Genomic DNA, 23,991 nt, shown 5'->3' with positions numbered 1-23,991 from the left:
CATAGGGACTATTTATTCCTCAGTGACAGAGCAGTTCCTGTCAGCCTGAAAATTTTGTAAGAACTGGTTTTCCTTCAGCAGCTGATCTCAACCGTGAGTACTCACAGAATAGATTCAGAGCCACTGTCAATTCTCATCCTGTTTTACATGAGACAAATATGTGTATTTACCTCCTTTTCTCCCTAATTATCTATGAACATCCCCTACCTCTTTTCTTTATGACTTCCATGAAGTAATAAGAAGGAGACACAGACAGGCTTGCTACTTATACAATCGCCTTCTCCTACATGCATCAAAGACGCAAACTATACTGAGGAGCCAGTGAGCACCTACCTGAATCCTCCTCACATGCAGCTTTCTCCTTTGCTTCTGTGATACCACAGGTTTTAATTTTTTTTTCCCCTTAGACTAAAAGTTGAGTGACTAAATGTAATAAACAAGAAAATAGAAAAATTTCATTCAAAATGTTTATAGATACTGCCTGATGCTCTTTCTCATCACCCAGCATTTCTCGAACCCTTGGTGATATTTCAGGGTGTGTGTGGTGGTGTTATGGGCTGATAGGAGGGAAGTGGTAGGGATCACACTTCACTTTTGGCTTTCTCCTCAACTTATATCTCCTAATATGGGCTTCTCCATTTATCCATGTGATGCAGTATAAATTCTCCCTCACCACAATCTGAAGGCTGAATTCTCCAAGGTTTTTCCTGGGAAATGCAGGATGTCAATATCAAAATAGCTCTCCATCTGCCTGTATTGAAAACAATATTTTGATGCATCAGCCTCTATAAGTTGACATCATGTTTCCTAGATGTCAACTTATAGAGGGGAAACCTCTAGCAGCTTAGTAGGGCCTTAATTTTATCTTTCATTTGGTAGCCAAGAAGCCAATCATGAAGGCATCACCCAGGTGAGTCTAACATTAATCATTTTCTGTTATTACTCTGAAAAAGAGTAAACTCTGAATTCCTCCTATTGATCAGGTAATTTGGATTGTTTGTAAAGAACTCAGTGTTATTTCTTGACATACAATTTAAACAAAGTCATATTTGCAGCTTTTTAGCAAATTCAGTTTCTTGGCATGCACAGAATTTTAAAAAATATAAATAACAAATCTATACTGGTTCTAAGTCTACAACTTATGGGATTGTCTCAACCATGTAACCTTCAAGGAAAGATTCTCAGGAAGAGCTAATAGAAATGTTTGGCTGGTCTGAATTTTGTAGGGATTCTGACCTTGGAAATATACATGGAAGCATTCCTCTTGTGAGCACACTCAGAGAGGGTAACTGGCACTCTGTTTCCCACACTTAGAATACCCTGCAGTTTCTCCTAGGAACTAGTAAGATAATGAATACATGTGCTATGTCTAGCTGCTGAGGCAATGCCCCTAAAGTCTTATCAGCCTAGACCTTGATCTCAGGCGCACAGCTCCTGGGACAACCAGGATGTTTCACTGACCCTAAACTTGTCCACATAACAGTAACTTTATGGGCTGGGGATGTGGCTCAAGTGGTAGTGCACTCGCCTGGCATACGTGCAGCCCGGGTTCGATCCTCAGCACCACATACAAACAAAGATGTTGTGTCCGCCGATAACTAAAAATAAATAAATATTAAAAATTCTCTCTCTCTCTCTCTTTAAGAAAAAAAAAGTAACTTTATACAATAGACTTTCTTGAGAGCTACACAAAACTCCTAAAATTGCACATTAAATTCAGTAAGTAACTGAGGGATAAGCTGAATAATGTTGCTAATTCTGTAACCTGCCTAGTAATACAATGAACAATACATACTAATGACGACAATGACATGAAGTAACCTATGGATATAAATAAAGCTGGCAGCTTGGCCATTGTGCCATCTTTCCTCCTTCTGCATCTTGTCTCTGTGTCTCCCTTGTTATTTTCCTTACAGAACTTTAATAATATTTGTCTTTACATTGTTTGCTTTCTGTTTTTGTTTTAGTTTTTTTTATTAAAAGATTCATATGATTTTTTATTTTAAAATCTCCTACTATAAACTATGATAACTTCATGAAGTAATGTAACTATGAGGGCAGCATTTCTGAGGTAAAACCCAATTTAAAAAAACAAAGCATTTTCATTTTTCACTTTCAACAGCATCTCAGTTCCCTAATTCAGAAGTTTCCTTCAGAGAAGGAAATAAAAGCAGAGAAGGAAATAAAATAGAAACAAAAGCATATCGATTGAAGAATTTCTTATTTCTACAACAATCAAAAATAAAGCAATAAAAATATAAGACACTAAGAATTTCTGGATAAAAATTATGAATTCTCTGCCCAATTATCCCTTCTCCAATCTTTCCAGTTCAGCCAGCTGGACAAGTTTAAATAATTTGGTTGACTTCTCTGAGATAATTTCCACTTCTCTCTGTTGAGGATCATGATATCTGTACCTCATGGACCTTTAAGAAGAGTTGTCTCACTTTTCAGCATTTCTGCTGCCTCATGTTTAAAACACTGATGCTAGCAATACACAATGTTGGCTTTTTGTGACGTTTTAAATCATTCATATATGTGCTGTGGTTAGTGTCATTAGTATGTTCTACACATCAGACATTGCAAAAGTGCTAGGCATATATTGACCACTCAATAACTATTATTCACTTCTAAAATAACTTGAAATTTTATGTTTGCACTTGTAGGTGAAAAAATATGGACAACACAGAGGAATACTTACTTGAATTTAAAGGCTACAATTTTGAAAAGTCTTTAGTTAAAATTCATATAGTAGAAAGTGTGGATGATTTTGAAATTAGAGATGATGATGTCTTCATAGTCACCTATCCAAAATCTGGTAAGTGTAAAGAGTGGCCTCATGATAGTAAATTTTTGACTAAGTTTGGTATGTGTTTGTGTGTGTGTGTCTGTGTGTGTGTAAATGTGCTGTTTTTCAGGCATCCACAGCAGCCTGACCTACATTTATATATCCATTAAGGATCAGAAAAAAGTTAGATGAATCTCAAATCTATACTACCAAAGCTCATTTGCAATGGATACATTGTCAATTCTGTTTAAAAAAATATATAAAGAAACTAAATACTGAGCCATGAGCAGGTACTGGGTAAATGCTGACCTGTTGGCTTGGTCTGTTGAACAGACCTGAGGCAGTCTAAACTCCTCTTTTCTCTAATTTGTAAATGCTTCCTGAGTTGGAAGATTTATCTTCCATAATTATTCATGTTCCAAGATGTTTCATTTTCTTGAGAAGTATTCCATGACAGCTGAGTTCCAATGAAGATTCTCAAAAACATTTTCAACCAGTAAGTTCTACTAGAAAATAAAATAAGAATGATTTTGAGATTTGTGAAGACCATCATTACAAAGAAGTGGTAAAAAACAATCCTGTTGGGCTAAACAAGTCTTATGACTTCTACTTCAGCAGGGCAGGATGATTGGCTTGGTTTGAGTTTTTACAGTTGCCCATGCAGACTAAGGGATAAAGCTGTAGTTATTAAGATTCTACATGCAATGTTTTTCTTATTTATAGTGTGGTTTCTTCAGAACACCACAATGAAGTTGGTCATACATGGTTAGGCCATTCAAGTAAAAAAAATGCAGTATATATATATATATATATATATATATATATATATATATATATATCTTTGCTCATGTCAGGTTCTGCTATTTCCTGATATCCTTGGATGCTTAAATAGTTTACAAAACCACCTTAAGTGGTAAATAGAAAAGGGGGAGAAAGTGAAATCGCTTATAATTTTGTTAATTTGTCTATAATTCTAAAGGGTAAAGTTCTAAAAAAGGAATCTCAGGAAGGAGAAAGTGATGTCCACAAAATATAGTAAAAAGAGACTCCGTAACCAATAACATATTTTAAGAAAATATAGAAGAAATAAGCTCCAAGACTCCAAACAGAAAGAAATGACACAGAGAAGGAAATGCTAATTTCCCTCATGTGATCAGTACAGGGTGTATGCATGTGTGGAAATATCACACTCTACCCCATCAAAATGTAGAATTATTATTATAAGTTAAGGAAAAAGTTAAAAATACTAAAAAGGACCTAACATGGAACAGGAAACAGAGAAGGAGAGGCAGAATTAATACAAATCATCACTATCATGGAATCAGAACAAACACAACTCTTCAAGTGATAAAGGAATTTAGAGTCTTTGAGTTTATCTTTATTAACTTTAATGTTTCATAGAGAAAAAAAAATGAAAATCAGACAAAGTTGTTAGCATACTTAGAGTGTTTAAAAGAAAAGAAAGCTCAAATGATTTTATGGTGAATGACACTATTGTTGACTTAATTTTTAATGACTAATTGAGTTTGAAAACAAGATGATTTATTTTTTCAGGTACCATCTGGACTCAGCAGATACTAAGCTTGATTTATTTTGAGGGGCATCGTAACAGAACTGAAGACATCAAAACAATAGATAGAGCTCCCTTCTTTGAATACAATGTTCACAATTTGGACTTTATCAAAATGCCATCCCCTCGCCTCTTCGCTTCCCACCTCCCATATTATTTAGTTCCAAAAGGTCTGAAGAACAAAAAAGCTAAAGTATGTCATACAGCTTAATCTTTTTTTTTTTTTTTGCACAAACAAAATAACCTGCTTTAAGTAGATTCCCCAACCTCACTAAACCACAGTTTTCCAAATGTTACAATCATTGTATGTTTAGGATATTGCCTTCCTCAATAAAAGTACATGAAATTCCTAAAAACTATGCCTGTAATAAGCAATTGTGGATATAATTTGCAATGTAATTCTATAGCATATAACAAAAATTCTTTCACATTGGCTATAAATGCCATTTTTTATAGTTTCATAGGAATTTATTGTGTGGCTTTGCAATAATTAATGTGTATTTGATGGATAGGTAAGTTGCAGCCAATGGATGTCTTGTGCTGTAATATACTTTCCTATAAAGGCTTGCACTTTAATTCTCATGCCTTGTTTCAATTAATGTGAAGTTTTCAAATTGAAATGGCTAATATTTTAAGTTTTGACAGGGATTACCTGCCTGCTTTTTATAATATATGAATCATACTTCATCAAATAACCATGTAGGAATGCCTCCTTCCTCACATGCTTACTAATAATGGGAATTATCAAATTTGCCTAATATGCTAAGTAAGAAAGTAATCTTTCTTTGAGGGAATTTAACTCTTTCAATTTTATAAGATTATCTTTTTATATTTTATTGGTCTTTAAATATTCTTATTCCATGTTGTCTTATTTACTGTTTTGTAGGAAATTTATTTGTGGCAAAATCTTTCCCTTTATAAAGGAAAGACTTTTTTAATAAATTGTTGAAAACTTTTAACCTTATGTTATCCAACTGTTAATACTTCTTTCATGACTTCTGGTTCTGATGTTTTACTAAGAAAACACAACACTAACAACAAAGATTATGTAAATGCCCTCCAGCTTTTTTCTAACTAACAGTATTATTTTTAACCTTTTTGTTGGTGGGGTAGGAGGTGTGGGGTGGTAAGGAGGGATTGAACTCAGGGTCACTCAACCACTGAGCCACATCCCCAGCCCTATTTTGTATTTTATTTAGAAACATGATCTTACTAAATAACTTAGCACCTCTCTTTTCCTGAGGCTGGCTCTAAACTCATGATCCTCATGTCTTCGCCTCCAGAGTAGCTGGGATTACTGGCATGGGACACGGAGCCTGGCTATTTTTAACCTTCTTATGATTATAAATTAAATCTGATACTGCTTATGAGACATGAACATTGCCTTATACTTGTCTAAGGAGTTTGCTGATTGGCCCAAAACAATTTACTAAAACATTCACTTGAGTACCTCTACTGTTTTGAAGCCTATATATTGGTATGCTAAATTTTCGTAGTTGGACACAAATTTATTTTACTTATTTATTTTTATGTGGTGCTGAAGATAGAACTCAGGGCCTCACACATGCGAGGTGAGTGCTCTAATGCTGAGCCACAGCTCTAGCCCCAGATAAGTCAAATTTTTCTATCAACTTTTTACAATATAGTTTAGTTCCATAATGATTGTCAAATGTGGGTTTTAATTTAAGAGAGATTTGTTATGGGAAAACAAACATTGAAATATTCTGACATTCCTCGAGTTCCATTCTATGTATCAGGTCTACTTTAATGCCATCAATATGTACCTTTTATTGTTCTCAGTGTGCTTTTTACCCACTTATAGATATTTAACATTGAAAAAAAGTGTAACATTTTATAATTTTTTAAAGAGAGAGAGGAGAGAGAGAGAGAATTTTTTAAATATTTATATTTCAGTTTTCGGTGGACACACATTTTTATTTTATTTATTTGTATGTGGTGCTGAGGATTGAACCCAGTGCCCCATGCATGCCAGGCGAGCGTGTTACCGCTTGAGCCACATCCCCAGCCCAAATATAACATTTTAATGATCTTGTCAATTTACTCCAATTTTGTGGTCATTTATTTGCATTAAGGCTGCAATGATAAAAATTTCATATTCTCTTATTTTTAGAGTTTTAGGATATAAGGAGTTTTCTATCTTACTAGGTTTTCACCCTCTGAGGAACTAGCTTTTTCTTTTTTTAAGCATAATTCAATGTTTTCTTTTTTGTTCATGTATACTTTCATTTTAATTATTGTCTCATTTTAGTATATATCTTTCTATCTTCTTTTATTAAATGTTTAGTATACCTTTTCCAGTGTTTATTTTTGTCAATATTAACATTTTTAAATGAATACCACTTTTAGTGTAACTATGGGTGTAATTTTGTTAATGTTTAAATACTTTGTCATTTCAGTTTTACCTTTTTAATTGGTTTCAGCTCTTTTGAGACTTTTTTAGTTTGAAAGTGTTTGTATAGTTTTCTATCATGGGCAATGGTGTTTACATATTCTAATTTTGGGAATTTATTTAAAAGTTAATTGTCAATTGCATGATCAGTTTTCAAACATGGAATATGTTTCATACATGAGAAAAGGAGATAGATTTTCTGTGTTGGGTACTTATACAAATTTTAGAAACTAAATAAAATGAAATTTTAATACTCAATTTTACAAATTTATTTTTCCTTTTATTGTTTTGTTAAAGACAATTCTCTGTAAGTGTTCTACTATGATTTTGGCTAAATCAAAAATACTTACAGATTTACTGGAACTTTTCCATTGAAGTTTTTCTATTATAATCATCAGTGTACAAATGTTCCTTTTCTGTTAGTCTTTGAAAACAAATTATGGGCCATCCCGTTAAATCATTTGGCCTGCAATTTTACTTAATTTCATTTTATTCCTTATTCTCTAATTCGCTGGGACTTTGCCACATGCTCTTGTTTGTTCTTGATTTGAAATGCCATTTTCACTGCTGCATAACTTTACAACTTTTGATAGTAGTTTTATCAGATCTGTTCTTTTTCTTCATAGAAAAATCAGAATATTCCAGCATTTGAATATCACTACATGCTGCTTTGGGCACATATGCAGGCGTTTCCCTGGAATATACATCCAAGAAGGGAACTGCAAAGCCAAAAGTACAGTTCTATGGGATGGGGCTATATTTTCTTAAGAAAGCAGGTGTATCAATTTCTACTGAAATTGGTAATGGACATGTTTTTATTCCCCCCCCATAATGATACATATCAGACTTTTAAATTTTTTCAATGTGTTATTTATGAAGAGGTATGTTAAAGTGACCTTAACCTACATGTCCAATACTCAGTAATGAGAATAAGCCTGTTTTGACAGGTTATTGACCATAATTATTGTATATTCTGTGAAAGGACTTTTTTGACCCAATTTTTCATTAGTGGTATTTTCCATATTAACTTTCTTTATACAGTTTCTATCCCATATATAAAAGAATTTATTTCAACAATACTTTTTGTAATAGAGGAAAAATTGGGGGAACACCTAATTTTCCATGGCTAGTAGAATGGATTAAAATAATTATGATTCATTCAGCTAATGAATATGATGCAACTGTTAAAAACTTGAAATAATATACTGGAATTGTTAATATTATTTCTAATTCTCCCTGCAGATTCTTTATATCTACAGAAATCCTAAAGATGTTTTGGTGTCCTTTTTTCATTTTTCAAATTGGGTGGCTCGATTAAAGCCTTCTGATACTTTTGAGAGTTTTATGGAAATGTTTCTAGATGGACAAGGTAACTATGAGTTTATTTATCAAGGAATTTAGGGAATATATTTAGAGAGATGGAAAAGGGCAATTGTACAATGGGTGCTTGTGAGTCGTTACTATGACATATCAACCTAGTCTGCCACCCAGTGGCTTTTCCTTCCTTGCCAGGACCATGTGGGTCTTGTCAAATTTGCAAAGGCATATTGTTTAGAAAACATTTTGACCAGTCCATAAGAGGCTTACAAATATTCTATCAATTTAAACTAGCTACAAATATAATTAAAATAATACATTCCAGAATCACTAGTGATCAGGGTGTTTGTGTACTCTCTCCTGGACCTGTGGTAAGCCTTCTAGGGCCATGGTGGAGTTTATCACTCCACTACTGATGAGGATTGATTGTTGCAAGGGACTTGTAGTGAGAAGTATCAGGATCTCACTCATTTAAAGATTACATTCAGGTTCTGTCTCATTGTAAACAGGTAGCTTCACTATCCAGAGATCTTAGAGAATGAAGAGAAAAATGGACATGTGTGTTTTCTGGTGGATATAGGAAAGTGGAGAAAATTGCTTTAAAGAAATCTGATTTAAACTTAGGTCCAGGGGCTTTCTCATTTCTTTATTGCTGCCTTCCTACATCCATAAGGTCACCTTTCATGGTCACTTCTCTATGAAAACCATGATTGTTCCCCTAAGCAGTAATCATTTCAAAACAGTAATATAGATGTCCAGTGGTTGGGCCTTTATTTTTGTTTTTGTGATTATAAGGAGGAAAAGACAGAATACTTTGCTGTTCAATAAGTGCAACATTTCACCTTGTTAGTAATTATTTTTTGCACAGTGATGGGAAGTCGTTGGTTTGATCACATAAGAGGCTGGTATGAACACAGACATGACTTCAATATTCAGTTCATGAGCTATGAAGATATGAAAAAGGTAAAATAAGAAGTATTTTTAAAAATTTCATTTTTAAACCTTTTTTTTTCTCCTGGTTTCAGGAAAACTCATTCTCCTAGTCATTTTTATACATATTTTGTAGGCTTTTGGGGGGTAAATGGGGGTTCTGATTTCCTGCTTATCCATTAATTATTACTGGTTTTTCTCAAGGGTGTCTTCTCACTACACACAGTCACCATGATTATCATGTAACAACTGTAGCAATAAAGACAACCTCAAATATCTAGGATACTAATCTTGTAAATCATTTTTATTAATATTAATTACATATTAATGGGTTTTGGTATCTGATTTCGATATGACCATACAACATGCACTGACCATATCCAATCTCCCTTCTTCCACCTTTACCTCCCCTTCCCCCTGGACCCTTCACAGGCCCTAATATTCACGATTCTACTTTCAGTCAATATTTGTTGTTGTTTTCATGTGTGCTGCTTGTGCTACTTGTCTTTCTATGGCTTATTTTGGTAACATCATGTCTTCCAGTTCCATGAATTTTGCTGGAGAATTTCATTTTTTATATCTGAATAATAGTTCAGTGTGTGTGTGTGTGTGTGTGAGAGAGAGAGAGAGAGAGAGAGAGAGAGAGAGAGAGAGAATTTCTTCTTCTGTTTATCTGTTGATAAACACCATGTAGACTGAATCCTTATCTATTGTGAATAGTGGTACAATAAGCACGGGCATGTGAGTTGTCTCTTGTATGGTGCACTGTTTCTTTTTGATATATACCCAGGAATGTGACAGTTGGATTATACAGTAGTTCTGTTTTTAGTTTAGTTTTATTTATTTTTTTTTTGAGGATACACCATACACCAAACTGTTTTCCATGGTAGTTATACTTAATAAAGTTCATCAAGGAACACCAAGGCATTGAGGCATGAAGTCACTACTAAGAGAGGATAATTATTGCTGTAGATGAGGGTGAGCACAGTGAGGCACATTCTTCCTATAAAGAGAATCTTAAAACTAGTTCTCATGTGAAGTCATAGAATGCTTATATGCTGGTGAAAGATTCAAAACTGCCTGAAAACTTTGTGTAATTCAAAGTTTTGTTGAATTACAAAAAGTTGAAGTTCATTGTTCTGTGGACTCTGATTGGTATATTGATTCATTAATACATCATCTATTCAGTTACTTAAAAAATCACTGAATGATTGTTCTGTGCCTGGCACTGCATCACGAGTAATAAATGACTGAATCTTTTATAGACAGAACTCATAATCTATCAGGGAAAACAAGTACTCACCAAGCTAGTATATGTATTTCAAAAGTAATAAGTGCAAATATTAAGGAAATGTCCAATTCAATGTCAATGTGCATATGTACTGAGGGTATCTAGTATAGTCAAATGTAATGGTCATTTTTTTTTCTTTCCTGAAATAAAGAACATGGGAAATGCAAGCTAATAAATAAGAGCTAAGAGAAAAAAATCATGGGAGAGACTTATAAGATAAGAAAAAGGGAAAGTACAGAAGTCCCTTGAGGACCTAAGGGAAGAACTTGAACAATGTGGGAGAGATGAAAGTTTAATATAGAGGGGTTTTATAGGAGCCAGATTTTATAAGGTCTGTAGACTGTGTTAATGAGGGTGAATTTTTTAATGTTAAAAGTAGTAAGGAGCCTCTTAAGAGTTATTAAGAAGGGTAGCCATAGATTATAATTAATATTTTTGAATATTATTTCTGTTTATGAGTTGACGAGGAAAAATAGTAAATATAAGGAAACTAGACTAGACAGATACCAGTGTATTAATCCACTGAACATCAGTGGTGGCTTGGATTGGAGTAGTGTCATTGTGAATGAAGAGAATACAGAGTTTTGAGCACAGTTAAGATATAAAAATAAAAGGGATCATCTTCTCTAACTCCATCCATTTACCTGCAAATGCCATGATTTTATTCTCTTTTATAACTGAGTAATATTTCATTGTGGATCTATGCCACATTTTTTTATCCATTTATCCACTGAAGGGCATCTAGTTTGGCTCCACAGTTTAGATATTGTGAATTGTGCTGCTATAAACACTGATGTGGCTGTGCCCCTATATCATGCTGTTTATAAATCCTTTGGGTGTAGACCAAGGGGAGGGATAGCTGGGTTAAATATTGGTTCCATTACCAGTTTTCCAAGGAATCTCTGTACTGCTTTCCATATTGGCTGCACCAAGTTGCAGTCCCACCAGCAGTGTATGAGTGTACCTTTTCCCCACATCCTCACCAACACTTATTGCTTTTTGTCTTCATAATAGCTACCATTCTGACTGGAGCAAGATGAAATCTTAGAGTGGTTTTGATTTGCATTTCTCTAGTTGCTAGTGATGATGAACATTTTTTCATATATTTGTTGATTGATTGTATATCATCTACTGAGAAGTGTCTGTTCAATTCCTTTGCTCATTTATTGATTGGGTTATTTGTTTTTTTGCTGTTTAACTTTTTTGAGTTGTTTATATATCCTAAAGATTAGTCCTCTAATCTTTAGGATATATAAAGATGTGTGAAGTCTAAAGATTTGCTCCCAACATGTAGGCTCTGTATTCACCTCACAGATTGATTCTTTTGCTGGGAGAAGAAACTTTTGAGTCCATCTCATTTATTGATTCTTGATTTTAATTCTTGTGCCAAATCAATCTTATTAAGGAAGTTGGGGCCTAATACCACATGATGGAGATTAGAGCCTACTTTTTCTTCTATTATTACATATACAGAGCACTTTTTCATATCTCTGGTTGTGTGGATTTGAGATATTACAGCTTTTTCCCTATATTCTTGTAGTACCTGTGTAGATTGTCTGTACCTCACCTTGAAGTTGGGCTTCCAGACCCTGCTGGTGTCCCTCAATGTATGCTACTGCAACTAAAGTTGGTGGTGGCAATAGCAGAGGTAACTCCAGATAATAGTTAAGGTGTCCCAAAATGGAAGCAATGTCTTACAGAGATGGGACTGAAAGAGTGGGCCTCACACTCCCTTGGGATGCCTGCTCTAAGATGCAGCTGCTTGTCTGTTGTAAAAATGTTAGGGGCTACTGCATGGAGAAGGTATGATAATGACTGCAGTGTCCCAAGATGGAAGTGGGTTAGGCTTAGGTTCCCATGTGGGGGAGGGGGTGAACTTGGACCTACCATGGACATGGATCCTGCGCAAGTCTGTGTGGACAGATCTGGGCTAGGCTTGGACTCCTGCAGTCGTCTCCTGGTTGGAAGAGGGGGTCCTGTGCCAGAGGCTGGACTCCGGTGGGTGCCTGCTGGTGGAGGGGTGAACCTAGGCCTACTATGAGCATGGGCCCCACACAGGCGGGTGTGGGTGGTTCTACGCCAGTGTGGGTGGATCTGGGCCATTGGGCTTGACCTCCTGAGGTAGTCTGCTGGTCAGAAGAGGCAGTCCTCTTCCAGAGGCTAGGCTCTGGCGGGTGTCTGCCCCATGGGTGGAGTATGGACCTGGGCCTACTGTGAGCCTTGATCCCTTGCGGGCTTGTGTAGGCAGTCTGGGCTGGGTCTCAGCTCCTGCAATAATCTGATGGACAGAAGAGGCAATCTTAGGCTGGAGGATGGGCTGGAGCAGATGCCTATAGGTGGAGGGGTGGACTTATGCCTACTGTGAGTCTGGGTCCCGCACAGGCTGGTGTGGGTGGATCTGGGATGCTAGGCTTGACCTCCCCCAGTAGACCGCTGGTTGAAAAAGGCAATCCTGCATCAGAGGCTAGGCTTTGGCTGGTGTCTGCTGTGCCAGTGGAGGGGTAGACCTATGTCTACTGTGAGCTTCGGTCCCACATGGTCTGGTGTGGGTGGTCCCAATTTTAAGTTAGTTTTAATATGTGGCATAGGATCAGGATCAACTTCAAGCTTTTGCATGCAGCCATTCAATTTTCCTATTACCTTTTGTTGAGGAAACTATCGTTTTAATATGAAATGTTCTTGGCATTCATGTCAAAATTCATTTGACCATATGTGTGAGAGCTGGTTTCTGTGAAATCTATTCAACTCTATTGATTCATACTTCCAAATTTATGGCATTTTCAGACTGTTTAGATGACTATTATTTTGTAGTAAGTTTGAAATATGAAAGTGTGAAATTGGAGAATCTAGTATTCTTTTTCAAGACTAACTATTCAGGATGCCTTGGAGTCTCATAAGAATATTGTGATGGATTGTTTTGTTTTTGCAAAAAATATCATTGGGATTGTGACAGAGTGCATTACATCTATCTGTGAATTGTTTTACATCATATTCTTTCTTTAATTCCAGTCATCAGAATAGGATATTGCTTTATTTATTTGTTTGCTTTTACTTTTCAGTAAAGATTTGTAGGTTTCAATAGGCAACACTCTTACCTCCTTGTTCATTCCTTGGAGTTGTAGTCTTTCTTCTTGTGATTATTAGTGTAATTGTTCCTTAATTTCCTTTTAGGTTTAGTCATTGTTAGTGTATAGAAATTCAACTGATTTTTACAAGTTGGTTTGATTTTTGATTCTACAACTTGATTAAATTTCTTTGTTCTCATGTTCTTTCTGGTGTGTGTGTGTGAGTGCTTTTTGGGGGGTTTTCTACATATAAGATAATCTTATGGGCTAACAGGGATCGTTTCATTATCTTTATTTTTGATTTCAATACATTTTTTTATTGCTTAGCGCCTCCAGCAAGTATTTCTAGTATCATAATAAACAGAAGTGGAAAAACTGAATTGGACTTACTCCACATCTCAGATGAAAATCTTCCTCTCTCAGTTGAGTTTGTTGTTAGCTGCAGGTATTCCATATAAGACTTTTTCATGTTGAGGTGGTTTCCTTCCATTGCAGATTTATTGAGCATTTCATCATAAAAAGATGTTGGGTTTTTAAAATTTGTTTTAATTAATTACACAATGATCTTGACATAGCATACATTTGAATCAGATGGGATATAATTTCTCATTTTTCTGAGTGTACAGGTTGTAGAATTACATTGGTCATGCAGTCACATATATACCCACAGCAATAATAATGTCTATTTTATTCCGCCGTCCTTCCATTGCCCTCTTCCCCTCCCCTCCCCTCCCATTTCTTCTTTCTGCCCAATCTGATGTGACCCACTTCTTTTTTCCCCCTCACATCTTCATACCTGTATTCTGTATAATGAAGGGGATCTCCTTCCCTCTTCCATGCAATTCCCCTTCTCTTTCCCTTTCCCTCCCACCTCTCTTTCCTATCTAGAGGTAATTTTCTTCTCATGCTCTTCCTCCCTACCCCATTTTGAGTCACCTCTCTTATATCAGAAAGACATTAGGCATTTGTTTTGGGGGGATTGGCTAACTTCATTTAGCATAATCTGCTCTCATGACATCCATCTCCCTGCAAATGCCATGATCTTGTTATTTTTTAGTGTTCAGTAATATTCCATTGTGTATAAATGCCACATTTTTTTTATCCATTAATCCATTGAAGGGCACATAGTTTGGCTCCACCGTCTAGCTATTGTGAACTGTGCTGCTATAAACATTGATGTGGCTGTGTCCCTGTACTATGTTGTTTTTAGGTCTTTTGAGTATAGTTTGAGAAGAGGAATAGCTGGGTCAAATCGTGGTTCCATTCCCAGTTTTCCAAGGAATCTCCACACTGCTTTCAAAATTGGTTGCACCAATTTGCAGTCCCACCAGCAATTATAAGTGTACATTTTTCCCCACATCCTCGCCAGCACTTGTTGTTGTTTGACTTCATAATGGCTGCCATTCTTACTGGAGTGAGATGTATCTTAGAGTAGTTTTAATTTGCATTTCTCTGATTGCTAGAGATGGTGAGCATTTTTTCATGTATTTGTTGATTGATTGTATGTCCTCTTCTGAGAAGTGTCTGTTCAGGTCCTTGGCCCATTTGTTGATTGGGTTATTTGGGTTTTTTTGTTGTTGTTTAACTATTTGAGTTCTTTGTATATCCTAGAGATTAGAGTTCTATCTGATGTGTGAGGGGTAAAAATTTGTTCCCAGGATGTAGGCTCCCTATTCACTTCACATATTATTTCTCTTTCTGAGAAAAAAACTTTTTAGTTTGAATTCGTCCCATTTGTTGATTCTTGATTTTAATTCTTGTGCTTATAGGTGTCTTATCAAGGAACCTGGGGCCTAACCCCATGTGATGAAGATTAGGGCCTACTTTTTCTTCTATTAGATGCAGAGTTTCTGGTTTTATTCCTAGATCCTTGATCCATTTTGAGTTAACTTTTGTGCATGGTGAGAGATAGGGATTCAATTTCATTTTGTTGTATATGGATTTCCAGTTCTCAAAGCACCATTTGTTGAAGATGCTATCCTTTCTCCATTGCATGCTTTTAGCACCTTTGTCTAATATAAGGTAGTTGTAATTTTGTGGGTTGGTCTCTATGTCCTCTATTCTGTACCATTGGTCTACCAGCCTGTTTTGGTGCTAGTACCATGCTGTTTTTGTTATTATTGCTCTGTAGTGTAGTTTAAGATATGGTATAGCAATACCACCTATTTCACTCTTCCTGCTTAGAATTGCTTTAGCTATTCTGGGTCTCTTATTTTTCCAGATGAATTTCATAATTGCTTTGTCTATTTCTGTGAGGAATGCTGTTGGGTTTTGATCATAATAGCATTGAATCTGTAGAGTGCTTTTGGTAATATGGCCATTTTAATAATATTAATTCTGCCTATCCATGAGCAAGGTATATCTTTCTATCTTCTGAGGTCTTCTTCTATTTCTCTCTTTAGGGTTCTATTGTTTTCATTGTATAGGTCTTTCACCTCTTTTGTTAAGTTGATAACCAAGTTTTTTTTTTTTTTTTGAGGATATTGTGAATGGGGTAGTTTTCCTCATTTCCATTTCAGAGGATTTGTCACTGATATACAGCAATGACTTTGATTTATGGGTGTTGATTTTATATCCTGCCACTTTGCTGAATTCATTTACTAGTTTTAGAAGTTTCTTGGTAGAAATTTTTGAATCTGCTAGGTATAGTATCATATCATCAGCAAATAGTAATAGGTTAAGTTCTTCTTTTCCTATATTTATGCCTTTAATTTCTTTCGTCTGTCTAATTGCTCTGGCTAGTGTTTCAAGAACTATGTTGAATAGAAGTGGTGAGAGAGGGCATCCCTGTCTTGTTCCAGATTTTAGAGGGAATGCCTTCAATTTTTCTCCGTTTAGAATGATGCTGGCCTGAGGCTTAGTGTAGATAGCTTTTACAATGTTGAGGTAAGTTCCTGTTATCCCTAGATTTTCTAGTGTTTTAAACATAAAGGGATGCTGTATTTTGTTGAATGCTTTTTCTGTGTCTATCGAGATAACCATATGGTTCTTATCTTTAAGTCTATTGATGTGGTGAATTACATTTATTGATTTCCGTATGTTGAACCAGCAGCCTTGCATCCTGGGGATGAAACCCACTTGATCATAGTGTACAATTTTTTTGATATGTTTTTGTATCCGATTTGCCAGAATTTTATTGAGGACTTTTGCATATATATTCATTAGATATATTGGTCTGAAATTTTCTTTCTTTGAAGTGTCTTTGTATGGTTTTGGAATCAGGGTGATATTGGCCTCGTAGAATGAATTTGGAAGTACTCCCTCTTTTTCTATTTCCTGAAATAGTTTGAAGAGTATTGGTATTAGTTCTTCTTTAAAGGTCTTGTAAAACTCTGCAGTATATCCGTCCGGTCCTGGGCTTTTCTTGGTTGGTATTCTTTTGATTGCTTCTTCTATTTCTTCACATGATATTAGTCTGTTTAAGTTATGAATATCTTCCTGACTCAGTCTGGGCAGATCATATGACTTAAGGAATTTATCGATGCCTTCTTTATCTTCTATTTTATTGGAGTATAAAGTTTCAAAATAATTTCTAATTATCTTCTGTGTTTCTGTAGTGTCTGTTGTAATATTGCCTTTTTCATCCCATGTGCTAGTAATTTGGGTTCTCTCTCTTCTTCTCTTCATTAGCATGGCTAAGAGTCTGTCAATCTTATTTATTTTTTCAAAGAACCAACTTTTAGTTTTGTCAATTTTTTCAATTTCTTTTATTTCGATTTCATTAATTTCAGCTCTGATTTTGGTTATTTCTTGCCTTCTACTGCATTTGCTGCTGATTTGCTCTTCTTTTTCTAGGGCTTTGAGATGTATTGTGAGATCATTTATTTGTTGGCTCTTTCTTTTTTTGAGAAGTGAACTCCATGCAATGAATTTTCCTCTTAGTACTGCTTTCATAATGACCCATAGGTTTCGATATGTTGTGTCTGTGTTTTCATTTAAATCTAAGAATTTCTTAATTTCCACCTTGATGTCTTCTGGAACCCAATGTTCATTCAGTAGCATATTGTTCATTCTCCAAGTGATGTAAGAATTTTTCTTCCTTATTTTATCGTTGATCTCCAATTTCATTCCATTATGATTGGTTAAAATGCTAGGTAATATCTCTCCTCCTTTATATTTGCTAAGAGTTGCCCTATGGCATAATATATGGCTGATTTTTTAGAAGGATCCATGAGCTGCTAAGAAAAAAAGTGTATCTGTTTGATTTTGGTTGATATATTCTATATATGTCAATTAAGTCTACGTTATCAATTGTGTTATTCAGGTCTATAGTTTCTTTATTCAACTTTTGTTTGGAAGATCTTTCCAGTGGTGAGAGAGGTGTGTTAAAGTCACCCATGATTATTGTGTTGTGGTCTATTTGTCCCTTGAACTTGAGAAGAGTTTGCTTGTTGAACATAGCTACACCATTGTTTGGGGCATATATATTAATGATTGTTATGTCTTGTTGGTGAATGGTTCCCTTTAGCAATATGTAGTGTCCTTCTTTATCCCTTTTGATTAACTTTGGTGTGAAATCTATTTTATTTGATATGAGTATGGACACCCCTGTTTGCTTCCGAGGTCCATGTGAGTGGTATGATTTTTCCCAACCTTTCACCCTCAATCTGTATATGTCTTTTCCTATCAGATGAGTCTCCTGTAGGCAGCATATTGTTGGATCTTTTTTTTTAATCCGGTCTACTAGCCTATGTCTTTTGATTGGTGAGTTTAATCCATTAATATTTAGGGTTACTATTGAGATATGGTTTGTACTTCCAGCCATGTTTGTTTATTTTTGTTATTTCACTTGATTTGTTTTTCCTCTTTGAATAGTTTTTCTCCTTACTGTACTACTTCCCACTGTTGATTTTCATTGTTATTTTTTGTTTCCTCTTCGTGTAATGTTTTGCCCAAGATGCTTTGCAGGGTCAGTTTTCTAGCTGCAAATTCTTTTAACTTTTGTTTATCGTGGAAGGTTTATATTTCATTGTCAAACCTGAAGCTTTGTTTTGCTGGATACAAGATTCTTGGTTGGAACCCATTATCTTTCAGCATTCGAAATACGTTGTTTCAGGATCTTCTAGATTTCAGCATCTGTGATGAAAAATCAGCCGTTAACCTAATTGGTTTACCCCTAAATGTAATCTTCCTCCTTTCTCTTGTAGCTTTTAAAATTCTCTCCTTGTTCTGTATGTTGGACATTTTCATTATAATGTGTCCTGGCATGGGTCTCTTGTGGTTTCCTACATTTGGTGTCCTGTAGGCTTCTAGGATTTGGATTTCCGTTTCAGTCTTCAGGTCTGGAAAGTTTTCTAAATTATTTCATTGAACAGATTGCTCATTCTTTTGATTTGGACCTCTATACCTTCCTCTATCCCAATTAACTATAAAGTTTGGTCTTTTTATGGTATCTTGGATGTTCTGCTCATGGTTTCTTATCAGTTTTTCTGAGTTGTTTAGGCTTTTTTCAAGATGATAAATTTTGTCTTCGTTGACTGATGTTCTGACTTCTAATTGGTCTACTCTACTGATGATCCTCTCATTTGAGTTTTTAATTTGGTTTATAATTTCCTTCATTTCCAGGATTTCTGTTTTTGTGTGTGTGTGTTTTTTTGTTGTTGTTGTTGTTTGTTTGTTTTTTGTATAACCTCGATCTCCCTGTACAGTTGATCTTTTGCTTCTTGGATTTGTTTATGTAATTCATTGTCAAAGTGAACTTTCATTCTCTGCATTTGCTGTCTAATATCTTTCTTAAGACTCCAGATCATCTGACCATGTGTATCCTGAAATCTTTATCTGACATTCCTTCTGCTGCAGATGTTACCTCGTCTAATGTTTACTTGTCTTGCATTGTTTGTGGTCCTTTCTTTCCTTGTCTTTTCATATTACTCATGTTTCCTTCCAGCTCTGTGTAACTGTTGTGTTAATATTTTTCCCCTTATATATTTATGTTGCTCTTATATAGTTCCAAAAATCTCTCTTTTGTGGAGAAAAACAATGTTAACAGTTCCAAATATCAATAATACATCATCTATGAGCAAGTTTTCATTATTACTACATTTATAGTTAGACTCTATGTCTACAGATGTTGGCTTCAATTATTGTTTAGAATACAGTCATTAGTTTCATAAAAGGCATACCATATCTGGTGGCGTATTGAGAACTGAGGGTCAGGCGCAGGACATCATGTTAAGGGGGAAAGGTGTAAGGGTATAGGATTACTCTAACTTAGCAACTTTAGAAGAGAACTCTAATGAATAGACAGTGATAATTTATGGAAAATTTTATAACTTCAACTCCTTATCTGTATTTAGAAAATTACCCTACGTATAAAAAGTAAAAGAAGATTGAAAGTGAGATAGGGTGAAGAAGAAAAAAGAAAAGAGAAAAAAATAACAAGGAAAGAAAGAAAGAGAGGGAGAAAGAAAATAAGAAAAAAAATAAAGGGGGGGTGAGGTAGGGCCTATGCAATTCCTCTATATTATATTATTCTGGTGGTTCAGTTCTTAAAGTCTAATTTCATGCAAAGATCTTGGATTCACATATGTTGAGGTTGTGAGGACCAGAGGGGGAAGGGTAGAGGAGATTGGATGAGAAGAGCGAGAAAAAAAGAAAGAAGAAAAAAAAGTCTCAGAACTCTGTTTCCTTTTCTTTCAGTAGGTGGCGTTGTCTATTCCTAGCTTGAGTCTCTGCATTTAGGGTGGTGAAGGTAGCCAGCGTGAGAGGGCTTGAGCTTCTACCTGGAGCCTCCTTACTCTTAGTCTCTGAGTTGGAAACCAGGTGCCTGTACAGTAGCTGTTCTGCGTTGATAGCTACGCCCCCCAAAAGCTTCTGGGAAAATTTTTGAGTTATCACCTCTGGGGTTGGGGGAGTTGGAAACTGGGTACCTGATCAGCCGCAGAACCGTGCTGGTAGCCACACCCCCCGAAAGATGGTGAGTAAGGTTTTCCAAGATGGATTCCGTCTATTACCCGCATAGGATGTTTGGTGAGGTGGGGGGTGCTGGGGTAACCTTGTGCTGTGTCCAGAGCTAGGTCTGGTGTCCCACAAGCAAAACCTCTGTTCTGCGCCGCCTTCTGTCCGCGCCTAGACAAGCGAACGGCCTTACATCTGGGTTTTTTTTTTAATTCTTTTTTTTTTTTTTAAGAGAGAGAGAGAGAGAGGAGAGAGAGAAATTTTAATAATTATTTTTTAGTTTTTGGTGGACACAACATCTTTGTTTGTATGTGGTACTGGGGATCGAACCCGGGCCGCATGCACGCCAGGCGAGCGCGCTACCACTTGAGCCACATCCCCAGCCCGGTTTTTTTTAAGCTAAAATTTTATTCTCTGAGTAAATATCAGTATTTTTTTAACATTTATTTTTTTCATTTGTTTTTTGTTTTAATTAGTTACACATGACAGTACAATGACTTTGACATATTATACATTTGAAGCAGATGGGATATAATTTCTCATTTTTCTGAGTATACAGGTTGCATAATATACACACAGTAATAATAATGTCTGTTTCATTCTACTATCCTTCTATCTCTCCAGCCCCTCCGCTCCCCTCCCATCACTTCTCTTACCTAGTCTAGGGTAACGCTATTCTTTTTTTTTTCTTTCTCACATCTTCATACATGTATTTTGTATAACAATGAGGGTCTCCTTCCCCCATCCATGCAATTCCCTTTTTCACTCCCTTTTCCTCCCACCCTTCTTCCCTATGTAGAGGTAATCTTCTTCCTATGCTCAAAGATGTTGGGTTTTGTTAAATGTTTTTTTTGCATCAATTGAGATAATCATGTCAGTTTGTTTCCCCATTCTCTTCTCATAACAAACTGCATGGTTCATATGATGACATTTCTTTGCATTCCAGCAATCAATTTCACTAGAATATGAAAATGTTGTGTGTTTGGCTGTAACTCATGCATACTCATGACTCTTTCAGGACCTCAGAAGTGCAGTGTTGAAAATCTGTAGATTTCTTGAGAAAGAACTTAGTGAAGAAGTCGTGGATACTGTTGTGAAACAGGCTTCATTTCAGAACATGAAGACTAATCCACAAGCAAATTATCATGATATTATAAAATATGAAATTGGAACGAGAAGTGATAAAGGACATTTTCTGCGCAAAGGTACTATTCAGTAGTTTATAGTAGCAAGATGTAAGCTGTCATTCAAGTCCTTGATACGTAGGAGAAATAATAAGTGCTTCCATTATGTCTCTCCAAGTAACAGTGACATTTGGAACCTAGAGAAATTAAGCATCTAATTGAGAGTAGGTCTGAAGAGGTTTTCAAGAAACCTAAGTGTTTTAGTATACAAACTGCTTAATTAATATTGCCTTATTTCTAAGTCACATGAGCCTGGTCAGGTATATTAAATGAGAAGAACAATAATCCTTATTTTCCCTTTTTTCTTCTAGAATAATCTAAGGAGTAAACTTAATATGTATTTTGCTCTGCTGGGATTACTGTGTTCCCATGTGTCAGATTGCATCATCATAAAGAGTGATATCTTATTAGTGCTATCTGCTATGAATTCAGTTACTTCAAAAAGTCATTGAATTCATTTTCACTGTGATCTTATTACATGCCTGAAGTAGTTGTCAAGAATATTATTTCCCTTGTAACTGATACCCTTCAAATTCAAATTATTATTATTATTATTATTATTACCAAGGATTGAACTCAGGTGCATTCAAACACTAAGCCACATTCCCAGCTGCTATTTTGTATTTTGTTTAGAGACAGGATCTCACTGAGATGCTTAGAGCCTCACATTGCTGAGGCTGGCTTTGAACTCAACAGCCTCCTGCCTCAGCCTCCTGAGCTGCTGGGATTACAAGCATACACCACCACACCAGGCTTCAAATTGTTAATTTTTAATTTAATCATTTAGTGTATAAACATTCTAAACACTTCACTTCTACTTTATTCACATTTTATATCATAATTGGCTCATAATTTACCAATAGGATGATCAATATTAATTTATGAACAATTATATAAACATCTTATGGACATTGCCCTAGAAATTGATATATTTTAAAATTCTTATTTTTTTGGTGACATTTATTATCAATTCTCCCTTTTCATTCCTCAGCTACAGCAGATAAAAAGCAATTCTCATATCCCTAAAAGATTGTTATCTTTTCCAAAGGCCAATAATAATGTCTACACAAGTGAACCTGATAGCTGAAAATGCCAAGTTATTTTTCACTTAAGAAGAATGGCATAATATTAATCCCTGCAGCTCAGGACGCTGAGGCAGGAAGAATGCAAGTTCAAAGCCAGCGTCAGCAAAAACAAGGTGCAAAGCAACTCAATGAGACCCTGGCTCTAAATAAAGTACAAAATAGGGCTGGGGAGTGGCTCAGTGGTCGAGTACCCATGAGTTTCAATCTCCAGTCACCCCCTCCCTCCCCCCAAAAAAGAATGGCATAATGATGGTTTAATCTTGTATAAAATATAGATGCAGAAAGGGAAGCTCTGGTGCTCTATATGAATTTGATTTAGTTAGTTGAAAATATTTGAGTCTCATTTTTTTCAAATTTAAAAAGGAAGAAAGACTTATCTGGGAGGGTTTTAATAAGAATTATATTACAGTTGATAAATGTGGTTCACTTAGTGTGAGGTTCACTTAGTATATATACAAGAGTAGATATACTAAAACATACTTGTTAAATTCTAATATAGTCTTATCCTGTATAGTTTTTTTCCTCTTAAGGTTCACATAGGGGGAAAGGCTAACATATGGTGAAGTGAACTTTAAATCTATTTACAGCATTATTTTGTTCCTAGATTCTTTATTCAATCATTCCTGTGTAAGAAAAGATGAGGTCTCCAATCCTGTGGGCATGAACAAATATTTAGCTTAGTTGAAAACAGATTAATCCATTAATTTCCAATTTTATATTCTGTGAATATACTAATATTCACATATTATTACAAAGTTACCACAAGAGGTATATTGGTTGCTCCACTTAAATTTGACAGGTGTTCCACATCTGGGACAATGGGACACATGGGTTCAAATGTTGAGGCAGTCTTTAAAATGAAGTGTTCTTTATTCACCAAAGTGCCATTCATGTTCTTATCCCATTAGGTACCACTGGAGATTGGAAACATCATTTTACTATGGAGCAGAATGAAAGATTTGACCAGATATTCCAAAAGGAAATGAAAGACGTTCCCCTGAAGTTCATCTGGGATATAAATGAGGAGTAGAATTCTAATCAAACCATAAAAGAATCATATAAACTCTAATCAGAGTCTATACCTTAACCTACATAATAATTTGTGCCTATTTAATTACTAATTATAAAACTTAATTAACAAAATAAATAAACTATGCTTAGATTAGTTGCCATGAATTCTTTAAAATTAAAAAAAAATAGTTTTACTTTAATAATTAAAATTGCGCATCAGAAATTAAATTGCTTTTGCAGCTTTGGTACCCTGCATGAAAATGGCAAAACAGAATGCATAAAACATGACTTCCAAATATCTTGAGAGACGATTCTGTATTGTGTATTTTCCTTTACCCACCATTAAACTTAGGATCAATTAAATATTAAAAATCATTGTATTCTTGTACTTAAATTTTAATTCTTTGGTTTCAAAATCAATGTGGATATTCAAAGGTGATATA

At 35.4% G+C, this 23,991-nt stretch overlaps 1 protein-coding gene across 1 annotated transcript; it reads left to right on the top strand.

Moving 5' to 3' along the window:
- On the top strand, window positions 1-23,991 carry LOC124080524 (amine sulfotransferase-like). The gene is made up of 7 exons (XM_046426453.2): window positions 1-93; window positions 2,667-2,818; window positions 4,343-4,551; window positions 8,011-8,137; window positions 8,954-9,048; window positions 21,287-21,473; window positions 23,446-23,991. Exons 2-7 carry the CDS (start codon window positions 2,677-2,679, stop codon window positions 23,565-23,567), a joined length of 882 nt encoding a protein of 293 aa, XP_046282409.1. The 5' UTR covers window positions 1-93; window positions 2,667-2,676; the 3' UTR covers window positions 23,568-23,991.

The sequence above is a fragment of the Marmota monax genome, unplaced genomic scaffold (assembly GCF_021218885.2).
Source record: "Marmota monax isolate L192 unplaced genomic scaffold, Marmota_monax_Labrador192_F-V1.1 WCK01_AAM20220418_F8-fsc00174, whole genome shotgun sequence".
Classification (NCBI taxonomy): domain Eukaryota; kingdom Metazoa; phylum Chordata; class Mammalia; order Rodentia; family Sciuridae; genus Marmota; species Marmota monax.
Note: the sequence above shows the minus strand (reverse complement) of the source record. Positions and strands in the feature narration are given on the sequence as shown.